The following is an 18,281-nucleotide window of genomic DNA, read 5'->3' on the forward strand; positions in this document are numbered from 1 at the left end:
TTTAATTATTTTTATTTTACAAAACTTTAAGTTTTCTTCATTGCACTAAAAGGATTTTATAAACTAGTGATATATTCTAGTTTCATTTTTCTCCAATAATGGTAGTTCCTAACTGAATATGTTGTGGGCTTTGACAATAGTTGGTGTGAATATAATATTTTTTTCAATTAAGAAAAAATATATAATCCAATATATTTAAGTATAAAAGTTCTAAGCCGATGCTTAGATAGATCTTCGTTTAAACTTATATTAGATTTGGATGAGATGTAATATAAAATTGAATTGAAATTTATCCAAATTCAAATTCTAAGATTTGAAATTCATATATAAAACCACCTGGAATAAGCAGATTATAACACTTGCGTTTTGATTTAATGATTCCATGTTTTGGAACTCAGAATGCTCTGCGGGATGATGGAAATAAGCTCATTAGCTGTCCATGTCACTTGGCAGAGACTCCCAAGAGGCTCAACCAGCCCTCTTTTTAATGGCGACAACATAGCCCTCTGTTTAACAGATTATAACACTTGCGCTTTGATTTAATGATTCCATGTTTTGGAACTCTGAAGGCTCTGATGATTGGGAGCTGCCGGTGATGATGGAAATGAGCTCATTAGCTGTCCAGGTCACTTGGCAGAGACTCCGAAGAGGCTCAACCAGCCCTCTGTTTAATAGCGACAACATAGAAACACACCCTGTAAACAATTTGACAACAAAAAATAAAAACTGAATTGAGTCATTCACTTTTCATTCTTGTTTCTCCCTCTTTTTCTTAAATACGAGAGCAGAAAAAGTGAAATGTATTTTCTCACGGATTATCCAATAAAATGCCCTGAATATATCATACCTGAAGTCTTCATGAGATTCAGCAAAGAAAATGAAGTCATCACTCTTTCTTCAAGACTTTTGTCGTGACTTAAGTACCGTAGCAACTTTGGCATGAGAATTGAGCATGCCATGGACTGAAAATTATCATCCTCAATTGAATGAAGAAAGCTGCTCATCCATGAAATAGTGACGAGGCTTGCCCGTGCTAAACACGGGATGCCATTGGCCATGGAATCTGCAAGAGCAGTAAAAAATCTCTCATTACCCCTGCTGCTAAGCAGGGCAGTTGCTGCTGTTTTTTGCCAATTTTCCGTTGCTGCTGCGTCTTCTGTCTGATGAATGTTGAACAAATAAAATGAACCAACCATTCGTTATCAGGGGATACAAGAAGATATCAGAAACTAGGTTTATACTAGTTCATCATTTATTGCTATAATGTCCGGTGAAAATATAAATTCAGATTTTGAATACAAAAAGTAGCATGCTGGATCAATAAGATAGATGAGCAGAAAATGAATTTTATGGTACTAAAGCATCCCAAAAAATACACATGATCTACCCATTTGAGTACACTGTTGAAATCGACAGTGCCCCAATCAAGATTACATAATATTGCCTTCCATAACTTATAATATAGGGGCCGAATGGCACCATATTTGGATTTTCCCAAACACAGTCTAGTTCTGAAACCATAAGATGAGGGGTTGTACCACATTGCAATGCACTCCCAAATGAGTAAAAAGCTCATGAGAAGTTTGGCTTGCCTATATAAAGAACACATAACTGGAAGAAACCTGTAATCTCTTTTTTTCTTTTGCTTTCTCTATCATCATTATCAACCTTATACATACATCTGATGAACATATGTTAAGAAGGAAATTCTCTTTTACACTTGTTCGTAATTTTATTGAAAATATTTCTAATGTTCAATTTGCTGGCTTATTGTAAAACAAGACTTACAGTGCGTACAAATTCGTTGGCAAGTATATCATTCCTATGAAAAGAATCCTCTGATCTCTCATCAAAACCTGCTTCTTGTAAAATCCACTTTTCCATCAATGTCTCTCCAGTATAAGAGAAACGTCCCCCAAGAATTAAGAGAGCTCTGGCTGACTGTTCTTGCACTTTTATGTTACAAGTTAGACAATACAATCCTGCAATGATTGCCTCAAGTGCTTCTTCTCTGTAGACACTTGACTTCAGAGGATCTCCCTACAACATAACTGCTACTCCATAACGGGCACTTCACAACATATCAATAGAACTAAGGTAGTGCTTGGGAGCATGGATTTCACGGCTTGGATTTAGATTTGTGTGAATTTTTACTTCGACTTTTATCCAAATCCACACAGATCCAAATCTAAGGTTACAAGTCCATGCTCCCAAACACAAAGAAAACATATTTAAACTACTGCCTGTTTGGTTCCCAAGAGAAACACAGAAATAAAACACTCTCAGCAACCATATGTCGTTTGAGAACAGAAATAGAGTTACCAGAAGATCAAGCTGCAATAATATGGCTGCAACCAATGGCTGTTCTTCAGGGGGGGCCCTCAGGAGATGGGCTAATAAGATGTGCATGGTGTTCAAGCCACCCACTGCATGTTTAAGTCCATTTAAGAATGTTGCAATTTGAGTTCTCCTGCTAAGGGTACCTTGGGTTGTCAGATTAACTTCTGCTAGTAAGGACTATTAAAAAAATTATTAAAACAAAAAACGCATTGGCACCTACCTATCAAGGCAGAGCAATTCAATTAGCACAAAACAAATGCAGGCACTTGAATTCGTCTGCCTTCTGAAAAGGAGTTCAAGAATAGAAGCCAAATTCAAATTTTTGACCAAGTATTGGCGACACCTTCCATCAGCACGGATGCAGGAAGAAATTATTTGAGCAGCATAGTTCCTCTCTGAGAAATCTCCTTTCTCAACCCTTCTTACTAACAAGTTCAAACCACCAAGTGAAACTATATGCCTTGCATTCTCAAAGTTTCTATCTTCATTGAAACCAGTAACAAGCTGGTCTAGAAAGTAATATGCTGCCACTTGAGGATTGCAACAAATGGAGAATAGGGTCTGCAACTGGTCACCGAATTCTAACACTCGAAGGACTAAGGGAACCCACTCAATCGATATCATCTGTTTTGCCTTTGGCTTTATTAGGTGCAGAAGAACAGCTGCTTTTAAAAACAAATTACTGTTTCTTAGAAGTTTAATGAAGATCTCTAGCTGTGGGTCTGAATTTAGTATTGTCAGCCTAAACATCTCATTCCTCCCCACAAATTCTGCCAGAATTGAGATTATTAATTCAAGAATTTCATCGTTCTCAGAAGCAGAAAGAACCTCAAGCATTCCCTCAATCAAGGGTTCCTTCAATAAAGCGGTTTCAATGGTCGAATCCCCACGCAAATCCAACCAAGTTTTGATAATTACACGGACAGCTACTTCGCAGTCAGTTATGATATCTGAGTAGCAAATAGTGGCAACGGCTCTGCTTAGATCACTTAGAGGAAGATGGACATTTTCTTCCTTATTATTACTGTCGATATGATTCCCATGCATTGAACATCCCCTTGTTGGTACACTCTGGCAGGGAAAAAACCAAAAATAGTCTGATTTCCGCGTCTCACGCAACAGTTCAGCAATTGCATTTCTGCCAGTTTCGTTTGATGATCTTCGATGAACCCTCTTTCCATCCTGTCAACGTTAAAAATAGATGAAATTTGTGTCATTGTAAATGTTATAGTTGCTTTTAAATTGAAAGTGTGCTATGCTGAGACAGAGAGTTTCCTACACGAATATACATTTTTTGTTCTTCTTTCAATCTCCTTGCATTGATAGAACCTCCATTTCCTTCGTCAAGGTCTACAGATTGTCGCTGAAGTGTGTGACTAAAAACAGATCGATATCTTCAGAGATTGTGGCAACCCAGAAACAAATTACACAGACGTGAGCTATAATGTGAATTTGTGTGTGTGTTTGTTATATGTCAATAATAATTGTGAAAATAGTTGGAATAAACTCACATGCTGTTATTCCTGGAAGAATGAGAACTAAAAGAATCCGAGGATCTCCTTCTTGAAGTTCGACAACTGGGTCTGGAAGGCAAAGGCACAGAAGGGAAAGCAGGCGCATCGGCGTCACCAACTTTTAGCCACTCCTGATAGTAACATGCAAACTGAGCAGTACCCATATCCATTTGGTCATTATAGAGTTTGGTCAGAGCTTTAGTCTTCTCTTTCACGCCATATCTGGAGTTTGAGATGAACTCAAGTTCTTCACCGTACCAAATCTTGAGATGGAGAAGGTGGGGAAGAAAGAGATGTTCCCAAAGATCCGAAAGTAAATGCGTTCGAACGAGAAATGGTGACTCGCAGAAAACTTGGAGAAGGTGCGCGGCGGAGACAATGTCATTTCTCTCAAGCTTGTAAGCAATTGCTAAGTAGAGATGCGCACAGGCCGAGAGATGATTTCTGGGAATGCCGCCGCTTGGACATTTCTTCGAGTACTTGGAATTCAAAGATGCAACATTGTTCAAACGCCAAATGGAATTCTGTAGCGAGGTTTCCATCGATTCCATTCCCCAGCCTCGATTCTCTAACAATATCTCAATACTCTGTATGCCCATTTCCATGTCTGCTAGAATTCCACCATTCAAATCCTTCTTTTCCTTCCGCAAGCAGGAACTACACTTCTCTCTTAAAGTTTCCCGGAAAGTCTCCTCTTTCAAGTACCGTCCTATGTAGCCGCTGAGAATAGAAACCACTGCTCTAGTGGCTACTTCACCATCCACAGCAGGCTTATCTGTCAGGAAAGGCTTAGAACTCGATCTCTCGGAATCCGAACTTACCATCTTGGATGAAAATAACGAAGACCCACCCCGCAAAAAAGCCTTCTCAGTCTCGTGCTTCGCGGAATCGAGTTGTGTGCAATCATGGCAGATGTAGATGGGCGAGGGTATTGTCTCGTCGGGTATGATTCTGCCTCTAGGCTTCGCTAGTTTCCGAGTACTCAGCGGAAACCTTCCACTCTCGAATCCTTCGCGGGCAAGCAATTCTTTCAGCGATGCCATTTATTTCTAGTTTGACGTTCGTTTTGGCGCCGGAGGACCTTGTGAGAAGCTTCACGGAGACATTCTTCCAACCCAGAAGATAATAATTGAAAGTGCACCACGCAATCGATGGGGATAAAACCCGCACAAAATCTTTGTCAGTTTGTACCTGTTATTAACTGTTATATGGATGTACAGTTATGCCCCCAATTAGCTAAATTATGACAAATGTCCCTCGAGTTTTTAGCGATGACGCTAGCTCGCTGGCGTTTTAGGGGTGTACCTGAAAAAGGGTCACTTCTTATGTAAATATTTATATTTTGTTTGCAATATATAATTCTCAAGATAATAATAATAATAATAATAATAATAATAATAATAATTTTATTTTATTAATTATTTATTATTTAAATATAACAATATCTTATAACAATATTTATATTACATATTTCAAAGTTTTTTTCGGTATCCATATTTTGTCTTAAGTTGTTGATAAATGTACAACAAACAGTTCATTCTCCCTAGAATAATTATAAATTTTTTTCGATAAATTTTGGCAAAAGAGACAAATTTGTTTGTGCGTAGTGTTTGAGCATCATCGAGACCTCGACCCCCCTATCCCTATGTCGTCATTCATTCCATTATTCGAATGTCATCTGAACTCATCTCCAAAGTCCATATATATGTTATCTCGATCTTAAGTTCTTCAAAGCCTTCAAGATTAATTGATTAAATCACATATTGAAGGCTCATGATCTTCCAATGTCAAAAAGATTAAATCAGACCTGTTTTGATTGATGCTTCATCCTATATTCTTGAATGAGTTTTCATTTTGGTATGATCATCACTAGCATAGTAGCAAAGAATCTTGACATTTTGGCCTTCACCTTTCGCCCTCCATCCTTTTCCCTCTCTCATCATTGTTTTAGTGTTCCACATAGTTGTTTCTTGTATGAGTTTCTTCATTATCATATGGAGCATCACCCTTTCTCTTTTATCTTCTTTTTATATCATCCAACTTGTCTAATCTAAAATCTAAAGTAATTACATACTTTTACTTCCTAAATTTTATTTTCTTGAAAATGGTGAAATCAAATACTCAAAATTTTTTGCACATTCATATTTTTCATCTTTTTAGAATTGCTAAATATAAATCCTATCTAGAAATTGTCAATTTCATAGGAGGCTCAATCCTTCTACAAGATCCAGTCTCAGCTACCTTTCCTACCTAGGCAGAAGCTAACCTAAGTTGAAAATCGAAAACGATACCTAAAGGAATCGCTAGTATGAAAAAAAAATAAAGAAGGAAAAAAAGGGGCACACGAAGAAGGGGTGAAATCACATACTACACAATCTTGTAGCTTTGCAGTCAAAATGTTTTCTATTTATTTATCTATTGGATATGGTCAGTTGGGCATCATTTGCAATCAATGTTTTTCTAATAAAGTCTTAGTCTACTTTTTCATCTTTCAAATTGTCAAAGGAGATAACAATGCATTACATTTGGCTTATTTTTACTATGAATCATTTCTACACCCATGTAATAGAATGACAACTGCATACACTATGGACTTCATGTGGCATGCCAGGGTGTCAATCATCATAGTTTTCAATCAAGATTAGACGAAAGCATCCACCAAAATGAAAGAGGACAGATGTTGGCAATGGAATGATTTTTCTTTAAGCAGTGGAGCAACAATTGTTTTTCAAACTCTTTAAGTTAAAGCAGCTATAAGATCCCTAAAGATGATACCTGTTTTTCAAAATCACCCAACATAGGGCAATTACAAGATCCCTGCGAATGATACTTATTTTTCAAACTTATCTAAGGTTGGGATGATATTTATTTTTCAAACTCATCCAAGGTAGGCCAATTAAAAGATTACTATGGATAATACATTCTTTTCCAACTCATCCAAGGTAAGGCAATTACAAGATCCCTATGATTGATGTCCATTTTTCAAACTCATTCAAGGTAGGTCAATTCCAAGACCTCTACGAACGACACTTGTCTTTCATCTTATCCAAGGTAGGGCAATTATAAGATTACAAGAGATGATGTTTGTTGTCAAAGTCATCTAAAGTAGAGCAATTACAAGATCCCTATATGGTGTTACTTTTTTTTTCAAAGTCATCGAAGGTAGGGCCATTACAAGCTCCTTATGGTTGATGCTCGATTTTAGAACTTATCTCATGCCTTGGCATGGATCCTCAATCACTATTTTCAAGCCAATGTCATTCGGTGACAGTTTTCATAACTATTTGCTTCCTACTCAAAATTGGCAACTCTTTCTTTGCCTAATGCCTTCGGATGAAGGCATTTTCCAAAGAGGAGCAACTGTCGATACCCAATTTTGACCAGCTCCTAGTCTAGTCAAGGGTGCCAAACCCCTTTTTGAGAGCACTTTGGGCCCAATTTAGCGTTTAATTAATTTTAGAGGCTTTAATCTATGTTTATCCTTATTGTGGGACCTTAATTGGGCTAAGGTTAAGCTTAGAAAGGTCTCCAAACAACTTTGAGGGCAAAGGCGGCACTTCCTCTTGCTCTCCTAAGGGTACTCTTGGAAACCATTGCTTTAGCAAGCCCAAATCCTTGTTTTCCTTGTAAATAATGTTGAATCTATGAGTCATATCCCATTTTGATATTGACAAATCTCTTTGTATCTTACCTATGCCTTGACCTTTTGAATAGGACTACTCTTAGCATGCACAAACGATAAGGATATGTTGACTCTATGACTCTGATCCTATTTTGATTATGACAAAACCAATGTTTCTCACCTATGCACTAAGGTTCTTGAACAGGTCTATCATTAGCATGCACTGTTGGTAGGAACTCAAGCAAGTCATACAGATTATGAAGATCAAGCTTCATTTACAGCATTTGAAGAATCGAAAGAATGAAGACTTATTCTCTACTATATTTGCATTCCTTTTTAATTGGTATGTAATAATTTATATGGTCTGTAATAATGCATCTATATGCATGATAGGATTTAATGCTCAACATGACCATAGGGACCGAATAACCTTAGGGCACCCTTCGGTCGACCAATACCAGGTTTTTGGGCATACTTGCAAAGACCTTAGGTCCCAACACATATGCACTAATAAGTCCCCATTATCATTCACAATCAGGGGATCAAAATTGAAGAAATAAAATGGACTTAAAATGAAAATCTTAAGAGTGCTCGAGCAACCAAACAAGTCAAATTGTTGACCTTTTGTTCGATAGACCAAACTGGCTTGAACATATCTTCCTCAGTCACCCGAACCCATGCTAGGGCACTTTTCACCAACCCGGGCGCCCGAACCTTTGTGTTCAAAAAGCCCTAGGGCTATCGAACTCGTATCCAGGTACCCAAACCGCAGACAGAAACATTCTGTCTTTTGTTCAGCCAACCGACCATAACTTTGGGCACCCGAACTGTTAAAATTTGATTTTCTAACTATGTTTATTCGGGTACCCAAACCTCAGATCGGGCACTCGAATCTCACAGGATAAATTATTATTTACTTAAAATTAAAAGGGGTAAACTAGGTAATTTTTATAAACCTATTTTAAACTTTTCTAATAATGCCCATGCCTATATATATCTTCTTATTTGAAAAATTAAGGATGGATAAGCAAGATCATTAAGGAAAACTCTCTTAAATTTTTAAATCTCATTTAGCTCATAGTACTTCCATACACTCTTTATTTTGCTATTCCCTTGATAGATCAAGTTTCCAAGAGTGTTATTGAGTGTTTTACATTGCTAAAACTCTCCTTATTTGTTGATTGATTATTTTCATTGAGAGTTCTTAGTTAGGGATTTTCCCTGGTTTAAACAATAAATCTTTGAGCGGGAATATCCTTATAGCTAGTGAGTCTTTGCATCTTGATTGCAAGACTCATCAAGCTTATGGATTTTGATTTGCAAAAATATTATTTTACACAAGCTTGCATATTATATTTGATATTGTTTTCGCCAGCTTCAATCCAAAATATCTATTATGCTTTACATTTAGAATATCCTTAAGATATTTAATTTGGATTGTGTTAAATTTCCCTTGATCATTTGTATGTTGAATATCTTATCTTGAATCAAAGGTTGAACTCTCACATATACGTACACTCACACATCTTAGAGAGTTTACATATTGGATCTCACCTGAGCATTAAATTCATATCATCTGTGAGCGCATATTTGTTTGTGCTATATTTTGGTACATATCTGCTTTACATGAAAGCATAATCGTTGTACCGGTTATATTGAGAAAAATACTGTTGTATTCCAGGCGTGGCCTGAGGGGGCGGTAATCCAGCCTGATAAGGATTGTTTGTAAAGGTTGAGGTCAGCCCTATACTAATTGACCTAGTTGTTTAGGTGCCGCTCCACCCGTTAAATGAACCTTAGTGTAATCCTTGTGCGGGTGTGCCAAGGCGGGGACGTATGTAGGATTGACCGAACCCCGATATCATATTCGGCGTCACATTTACATTTCCTGCATTATATTCTGCTATGTGCTTGATTTAATTTCCTTGCTGAATATACTGTGTATCTAATAGACAGAGAATTGCATTGAGTTGAGAAATACTGAAATTGTGTTGTATGCTTTGAATATTGGTAAATATTTCATATCTGCAATTTCATATACTTAGACTGCCCCTAGGTTGTGTAATACTGCTGCTACATTAGTTTAACCTAGGAGAAAATTTTTAAATACCAATTCACCCCACTTCTTGGAATTGCACCAAAGCTAACAGGATACAGTTGATGCCATAAGGAACCAAATGATGACACCACAAGATGGCACTTGAAGAGCAAAAGGGAATGAAGACAAATTTTCTTTATTGTAATTGCAATTAAATTTTTTAGGTCTATAATATTTATTATGGTCTGTAATAAATGCATCTCATGCATGATAGGACTTTATGCTCAAAAGACCATAGACTAACTTTAGATCCTCAAACACTTCATGAAAAATCCCTTTATCTAAAATGCCTTACTCATACAAATAGGGATAAAACTCACAAAGGTCGACTGACCATTTTGCGTGTTAAATGCCTCAGTCAACCCGACCAGGCAGGAAGTCAAATCTTTGACTTGGCTTGGGTGGCTGAACGACTTTTGAACTAAGCATCCTTGGTCGACCAAACCTTATAACTGATCTTTTCTACCTACCCTGGCTGACCAAACTTATAGTTTAAAAACACCTCAGTTGATTGAACTTATCCTCTCGATAAACCGACCCTAAGCTTTGCCAATCGAACCTATGAAAGCTCAGGAAATCACTTGGCTCAGCTGACCGATCATTGCCCATGGTCAACCGAACTCGAAAAGTAACTTTAAATCTTTATGAGTGTTCGGGCGACCGACCCTAGGCGCCGGGCGACCGAACCTCTCGGGTTCTCTATTTTTTAATGCACTAATTAGGGGTTAATTTTTATTAATTTTTTTTCCAAAATGGCCGTCGTATCCCCAATGGTAATATTTTTGAGGATATCTATATATACCTCATCATTAATCCAGATTAGTATGAGAATAGAAATTTGATTAAGCAAAAATTCTCTCTGAAATTTTTGAGCCTTCATTGCCTATATACTTAGATTCTTCAAGCATAATATACACACTCTCTTTGATTCTTCTTTGCAAAATCATCTTTGATAAGAGAGAATTTATTTCATCCTCTTCATTTGCATTATTGTTGCAATTTGAAGAGTGAGTATATTTGTGAGCTTCATACATATACTTCAAAGCTAGTATACTCTCTTATTCATTATTGTTAAAATTAATTTTTTAGAGAGTTAGCTTGAGTTGATCCCAGATTATTTCATTGATAAATATTATCTTGGGATAACTCTTTTTAGCTTGAGAATCTTTGCATCTTTGTTGTAAGATTCAAAGGCTAGGTTTTGTGCTTATTGCAAAAATATTTTGAAAAGGTAATCTTTACTATCTCCTGATTTATTGCTGAAAAATACTTTGTGGAGATAAAGTTATTTGAAGTATAGATCTTTGAAATACCATTACTGACTTACACCTATTTGATTCAAAATCAATCTTAACATCATCTCTTATATTACTTGATTGACATATCTTTTTAAGAGATTAAGTACATAATCTCCATTGAGCATAAATCTCTATCATACAGGAGTGCATTGGTTATATTGTGGTACATATCTGCTTAGTATAGAAACACTTGTATTGTACACAAATTTGTATTAATTGTTGTATTCCAGGCGTGGCATGAAGATGGTGTACTCCACCCTATGAAGGAGTGGATTTTAAAGGTTGGGGTTAGTCCTGTGAATGTGACCTGGGGTATTTCCTCACCCAGTAAGGAGAGGATAGTGTAATTGGTGCCGCTCCACCCATAAGTGGGCAAGGTTTAGTGGAATCCTTATAGCTGGTGTAGCTTGAGGCGGGGATGTAGGCACTGTTGCCGAACCCCGATAACATATCTGGTGTTATCTCTTACTTTATCTGCTTTACATTTGAGTATTTACTTGGTGAGATTTATATGCTAAATTTATTGCATTAAACCGTAAAATATTTAGTTATGATTGTTTGGAAATACTAGAAGCGTACACTTGTGCAAATCAACTACTTCTTCATCTATCTATAAATTCAATACTTATTTTAAATTGATTTTACGATTGTGAATTACAGCTTGTTGGAATTTTGACCTAGAATTTTTTTTTTTTAAATCTCCAATTCACCCCCCTCTTGATATACACCAATTCCAACAATTGGTATCAGAGTCTCGTTACATAGACTTAAATGTTTTTATAAAAGATCACGATGGCTCAGGTTGGTGTATCCCCATCTTGTGAGGGAAGGTTATCTACAAACCCTCCAATGTTTTTTAGTGAAAATTTCACTGAGTGGAAATTTAGATTGGAGGATTTGGAAAGTTATTACTCAGGGAAATGTTGTGCCTATGAAAACCGTTAATTTTGCTGAAGTTCCCAAATTAGAAAATGAGTTGAATGAGAATGACATGAATTTAAAACAAATAAATTTTGATTCCATGAACGCTTTATTGTATGCTTTAGATACTAACATCCTTCATGAAGTTATGGCATGTCAGAATGCTAAAGAAATGTGGGAGAAACTCGAAAAGAGTTATGGAAAAACTAAGCAAGAAAAGGCTATCACTCCAAGCGAGTCAAGCTCAAAAGATCATAGAGGAGAAAATCAGTGCTTTATAGCCTTAACCCACAAAGAGGTAAATTTGTCTCATTCTATCTCATTAAATGATTCATGCAATGATTCATGCAATAAATCTTGTGATACATCTGATACTAAATCATGTGATAGTTTTGGTAGTGAAAGCATGCCCACTTATGAGGAACTCAAATAAGAACTCACAAGTCTCTTGTTAAAGCACTTAAACGCTATACTGTTTTGAAAAACAAGAATAAGGTATTATTAAAAGAACTTGCATAAAAAAATTCTAATGAAAAGGAAAATGAGTTGAAAATAAAAAATTTAGTAAACAAGAATGAAAAATTGGAAAAAAAGAGCTGAATGTCTTAAGATCCCAAATCTCTAATGATAACAAAAAGGATCTTCTCATTTCAGAAGTCGAGTGCAAAGCAAACACAGTGTCCAAAGAATTCATAAAACTACAAGGTGTTTGCAAGGGCTTAAAAGATTAAAAAACTCAAGGCCTAGAAAGAAAAATTGAGGACCAAGGCAAAATCATCTATACATTTACTAGGGGCAAAGAAAACTTAGACAAGCTTCTAGGTTCACAAAAGATGAGATTGTGTGTAATTTGGTGATATTCCCGTACGTGAAATGGTATATTTGGGTCGCATGTGCATTCATTTAATATTCATTGGAATTAGTTTTTGTGGGTACCGCCCTGGATTGCATTCACGTTATTTGCTAGAGACTAGCAAAAAGTTAGTTAGGGAGGAGGGGGGGGGGTGTGATTATGCGTCTAAATTGTGTAATTAGGTGTTTAAAATTATGCCTTAAAGATTATATTTTTAATTAAACACTTAATTATGTTCAATCTTCAAACATTGCACTCAATTTATAATAATTAATTTTTATTCAATAATTATAGACTTTTGGTATTTTATTATTGCGGGATAATTTTTAGAAATAAAAGTCGAAATAAAAATGTACATGAATCATGCGAGTGATTGTGCCATGCATGCATTTGTTTGAAGCCGTCTGCATGTGTAGAATTAAAGAGACCAAGACAAGCATGCATAATCTTGAGCTGTGTGAAGAACAAAGAAATGCACATGAAAGGGCTGCCAAAAATTGGACATGAGCTAGGTTTCATGGAAGATCGTGGGCTGGTGTGTGGTCGTGTGTGCATGCGTGAATAAATGACAAGGTCTGTGTGAATGTGTGGAGAGCTAAGTGGGTTGTCCATTTGTGGGAGCCCATATGCTGGCACGTGAGGTGGCTACTATGGAGTGCATGCATGCATGGGCTGTGTACATGCATAGGATGTGAGGTGTGATGGGCCTTTGTGTGCATTGGGTTCATGGGGCAGCAAGTTGTGCAGTGTGTTGCATGTGCTAGAGGCATGCTGGATGTCGGGCAGCTTTAATAAAGGGGGGGGGGGGGAGGGGAAGGCTAGAAAAGGGAGGTTTTTGTAGGGTTTTTTTTGGCTTGGCAGGAGGCAGAAGAGAGCAGCAGCAGCAGCTTTGCTGCAATGGGGAACTCGTGCCCTCTCCATACGGCCTGCAATTTTTTCTCTCTCTCTTTCCTTCTTCTTCTTCTTCTTCTTCTTCTTCTTCTTCTCTCTCTCTCTCTCTCTCTCTCTCTCTCTCTCTCTCTTCTCTCATCCCTCTCACGGCTCTATTGTGTTGTCGTCGACCACAAGAAGAAAAAAAAAAACACAGCAGCTTAAAGCTGCTGTGTGCAGAGGCCACTCTCTTTCTTTCTCTCCCCCACTTTCTCTCTTTCTCTCATTTCATCTTCTATCTCTCTTCTTTTTTCTCTCTTCTCTTAACACAGCAGCTTAAAGCTACTGTGTGGAGAGGCCACTCTCTTTCTTTCTCTCCCTCTCTTTCTCTCTTTCTCTCATTTCATCTTCTATCTCTCTTCTTTTCTCTCTCTTCTCTTTACTCTCTTCTCTTTTTTTGGCATTTTAAATAATCGTTTACGTTTTTTTCATTATTAATTTTAGTTTTGTTTTACTTAAAGTTTGTTGGATTTTAGATAATTGTTGGGTTATTTTTATGATTGAAGTTTAGTTTTTTAAGTCATTGCTGGGTATTGAATTGAGTAATTTTTATTTAAATATTGTGAGATTGTTATTTTATCATCTTGAATAAGCTTGTCTAATTTGTTTTTGTTTAGGATTTTGTGTGGCTAATTTCTTTTTAAGTTAATGTTTGCTTGAGATATTTATGGTAGAATGATTAATTTGAGTAGTAAAGTTATCGTCTTTAGGCTTTTTGTCCAAAGTTGTAAACGTGGGATTTATTTCTTGCTTGAATGATTAAACGTAGGATTGTGTTTGGTATTTCATTTTGTCATCATCTATTTCATTATGCATGTTTTCCATTTCTCATCGTTAATTTAGTGTGTGTGTGTGTGTTAGGTTCATAATTTAAATTTCACATTATTTTATTTTTGTCACAAATCTAAAAAAATTCTAGGAATTGAATCTGAATTGTGTTCAGTAAAATTTTATTTTCTTATTTTATTTTGGGATTACACAAAATTTAGGATTAAAATGCATTCTCTGAGGAGATGATTTGGCCCTTGGGCTAATTATTACACGAGTGAACTCTTATACTTGGGATAGCTTCCGAGCTGCTCATTTTGAGAGTGAGTCAGCAACCCTGGTCTGCTAATGGGCCTCCCTGCTCCCTAGAGCTCTGTGCAGTCCCAGTCATAACGTGTTGAGTTACACTACGCAGAACTGCGTCTAAATCACTACTGCCCATACTAGAGGGCCTTGCACCATCATCACCACTGGCGTGAGCACTACTACCCCCCAAGGTCCATCCTGAAAAGAAAATAAACATAATCTGAGGACCCTATCTTCATAACATAACTATTATATTTATCTAACTAAAATCTCATATCATCAATTAACCTAACATCCTTATTCTTAATTTAAGATTTAGTCCTGCAATTTTAGAAACACAACCTGACACTAGTTTGTTATGACTTTCTTGAAATCATCACCCTAGGAAAGACATAGAAACCACTACGGAAATCCTGCTTCCAAACTGTGGAACAAAACCCTAAATTCTCATCTTAAATTCCCAACATTGACTTACAAAAATCCTGATCAACCCCATTTGCTATCCTCTCTAAGATCTATTCCTATACTCTGGTATTGTTTTTGCTGTACACTGAAATCTATAAAACCTAGTAACCTAGGCTCTGATACCATAATTGTAACGCCCCAAAAATTATGCTATCTTTTTTTTCCATATAATAATAATAATAATAATAATAATAATAATAATAATAATAATAATAATAATAATAATAACATTAAAACAATAACTCTGATACCATAAAACATAAACTAAATCAATCCGGACCCCAAAGGAAACCGAGGATATACCAGAGTTCTACTATGACCATATATACACATATACATCCTAAAAAGGACCATAAATATCCTAGGGTCATACCCCAAAAAATCTATCCTGATTTCAACCCAACTACTTACCTTTCAGCGGGGGTAGCACTATTAGCCTCCTCTATCTCAAAGCTCGGTCTGCTTACCCACCTAGATTTCTTGAAATGATTGTATAGCTGGGGTGAGACACCTCTCGGTAAGGGAGATAGACTAATATCATTGTGTGACAACATGAGTATTATTGTATTATAAACATATACTGTTCGTGATAAACTCTATCTGATAAGTAAGGAAGATATATAGATAATTTAACTACATTTGACAAGTTAGGTAAAATTGTTCTTTACAAGTCTGAATAAATCTTAAATCAACATAACATACTGTATCATACTAAATTTTTGTATACATATAAATCATCTATTATATCTGTATATTACTAAAATTATACCCTGGATGGATAACTGTATATCATGAATTAACCCCGCATGATTCGGGTTGTGCGGCTCGTGGGCTGGACTTAACTTTGGTTGGCCTATCGGGCTAAGTCAAACATGACATAACTATGCACGATTGCCCACCCAACCTGATCCACCCATCCTACTCTCCGCAACACTTCTTGGGTTGGCACATAGTGGGTATCCTGCTCTCTGCAGCACTTCAGGGCTAATTGGCCTCCAACCCAACACTTACTAAATAGTGTGGTTGCACTGTCGGCTAATACCAACCCCATTCACCCACCTTGCTCTCCGCAACACTTCTTAGGTCGGCATACAAGGGTTACAATGTCTGATCTAACTAGCTAGTTATGGTACCATGCTCTGTAATTTGTTATGGTCCATCAGAGATCTGATACTATATAATACTATGTTTGTATATTACTGTTTTACCATGATTCTTTATAGACTGAAATAACCATGATTCTGTATAAGCTGAAATATCATAATTCTATATTATATGCAATAATACTGTTTCATGACTCTGTGTAAAATCTATCGTAATAATAATATCTCTGAATATTTGTTATAAATATATCTAGTCACGACATCTATGCCAACTGAATATCAAGACATCTACGCTAGCAAAATATTACAGCATTTTCGCCGGCTGAATATCATAGTATATTGAAAATATAATTTCTAACCTGTTTATAGTTTTTCTAAAAACTGTTGTGAAATCATGCTTATACTGTGAATTCATAAAGTATTCGACATACCATTATTTATAGTAAAATTTATACTCATGCCACACATAAGTGAGTACTACTCTGTAATAAATTATCTGGCCTGGGAAAACATATTTTGTTGACAAAATAATATTAAATTTGTTTTTAAAGCTTCCTCAATTCAACATCAGTATTCCCAAAAACTATACTAATTTATAAAAATACCTTTTTGAATCAAATACTGTATATTCAATGAATAATTTTCTAAAAATTCTTGACTTAATCTATCCCCTTACTTGGCTTATTGAGAGACTTGCTAACAACCCTAAATCTACGCCCCGTTCGAAGCTCTTGTTGACCTTATAGGTCATACCCGATTTTGATTATGACAAATACTCAATTATTTAATATCTATCAAGTTTGTGTGCAGGTTCATATTTGCAAGATCTCTTGATGGTTGAGAAGACTTAAGTTTAAAGACCCAGAAGACTTTCTTGTTGTAATTTATTTTATGCTCATTCGGGTCAATAATAGTAATTTAGGAAAAAGGTCTATAATAATCATTGCATATCATGCATATAAATGCAATAAGCTTAAAAGACCTTAGGTCCTTGCACATACACATAAGATGTCCCCAAAAATACATATATTATCAAGGGAATTAATTGAAGTAAAACTGGACTTATAGGGTAAACTCTATGAGGCTTTGGGCGACCGAACCGTTGTGTTCAAAACACTTCGGGCGACTGAACCCTTGACCTATCAGAATGTTGACTTGGTCTTGGGTGACCAAACCAAAAGGAACGTATCATTCTCGGTCAACTGATTCATAATTCTAACTTTTCCCACCAACTCGGCAACACAAACTTCATGTTCAAAAATGCCTCGGGCTACTGAACTCAAGACCAGGCAACCAAACCTCAGATAGAATGGAAATCGCCTTGGTTCAGCAAACCAAACCAATACTCAGGCGACCGAACTTCAAAAATTGATTTTTTTCATTGTGTTTGTTCGGGCGACCGAACCGTGGATTAGGCGCCCGAAACTCTTGGGTTGTTTTAATTTTTACCGTGGTTAAGAAAGGTTAAATGGGGTTAATTTTCTTACATAGTTTTAAAAAAATTTTAATAATTACCCCTATTGTAAGAACCCGACCCCAAATAGGTGCATTAAATAAATAAGAAAAGAGAAGGAAAATTAAAAAGGGCAAAAATCAGTAGGGCTTGTTGATGAGGCTTCTTTTCTCATCGACGAAGTCCCTTGTACAGCTCAGTTACGAGTTTCAATGATTTGTTGATGAGAAGATACCGAGGGATCTTGGGAAATCTTGAAATCTCAAGCTCGTTGATGAGTCCACCTTGGCGTCGATGACCTTCCTTCTGCAGCCCATTGACAAGAACGCCATCTCATCAAGGAGTTTGGCCTAGTCAACCAAGTTATAAATTTCTTTTGGCTTGCTTAGTTGATAAGAAAACCAAAACACACACTCTTTCTCTCTAGAACTCGAATACACACACACACACACACACACACTCTCTTTCTCTAGAATTTCAGGCCGTCTGTTGCCGGAATCAACGATCCGGCATTGTTATGTGGATCAGGAGGAGAATCTTTTTGAGGATAGCGGATCGAATCTTCGTTTTGAGGATTTTTGGGTTTTGACCCAAAACCGAGGTAAGGGTC

General features: G+C 36.5%; 1 protein-coding gene across 5 annotated transcripts; it reads right to left on the reverse strand.

The window, feature by feature from the left end:
* Nucleotides 1-262: 262 nt before the first annotated feature.
* On the reverse strand, nt 263-5,022 carry LOC131159741 (putative E3 ubiquitin-protein ligase LIN). Of its 5 annotated transcripts, none has more exons than XM_058114890.1 (7): nt 3,852-5,022; nt 3,620-3,716; nt 2,561-3,522; nt 2,323-2,470; nt 1,789-2,040; nt 848-1,160; nt 263-695 (listed from the first exon to the last, which is right to left on the reverse strand). In XM_058114890.1, exons 1-7 carry the CDS (start codon nt 4,895-4,897, stop codon nt 511-513), a joined length of 3,003 nt encoding a protein of 1,000 aa, XP_057970873.1. In that variant the 5' UTR covers nt 4,898-5,022; the 3' UTR covers nt 263-510. The 5 variants fall into 5 exon arrangements, with proteins under 5 accessions (XP_057970873.1, XP_057970871.1, XP_057970870.1 ...); XM_058114888.1 differs by having other exon boundaries at nt 3,620-3,734; XM_058114887.1 differs by having other exon boundaries at nt 2,323-2,473; nt 3,620-3,734; nt 3,852-5,019.
* Between the last annotated feature and the right edge of the window lie 13,259 nt (nt 5,023-18,281).

This window comes from Malania oleifera, chromosome 7 (assembly GCF_029873635.1).
Source record: "Malania oleifera isolate guangnan ecotype guangnan chromosome 7, ASM2987363v1, whole genome shotgun sequence".
Lineage (NCBI taxonomy): Eukaryota > Viridiplantae > Streptophyta > Magnoliopsida > Santalales > Ximeniaceae > Malania > Malania oleifera.

What these genes read in the sequence shown, in the direction of transcription:
- LOC131159741 (XM_058114887.1), bottom strand. Translation starts at nt 4,897, where the DNA reads ATGGCATCGCTGAAAGAATTGCTTGCCCGCGAAGGATTCGAGAGTGGA. An exon ending in GAATTGCTCTGCCTTGATAG is followed by an intron (nt 2,474 to 2,560) that starts GTAGGTGCCAAT and finishes AGGTACCCTTAG; the next exon opens with CAGGAGAACTCAAATTGCAA. An exon ending in CCAACGAATTTGTACGCACT is followed by an intron (nt 1,161 to 1,788) that starts GTAAGTCTTGTT and finishes AACATTCATCAG; the next exon opens with ACAGAAGACGCAGCAGCAAC.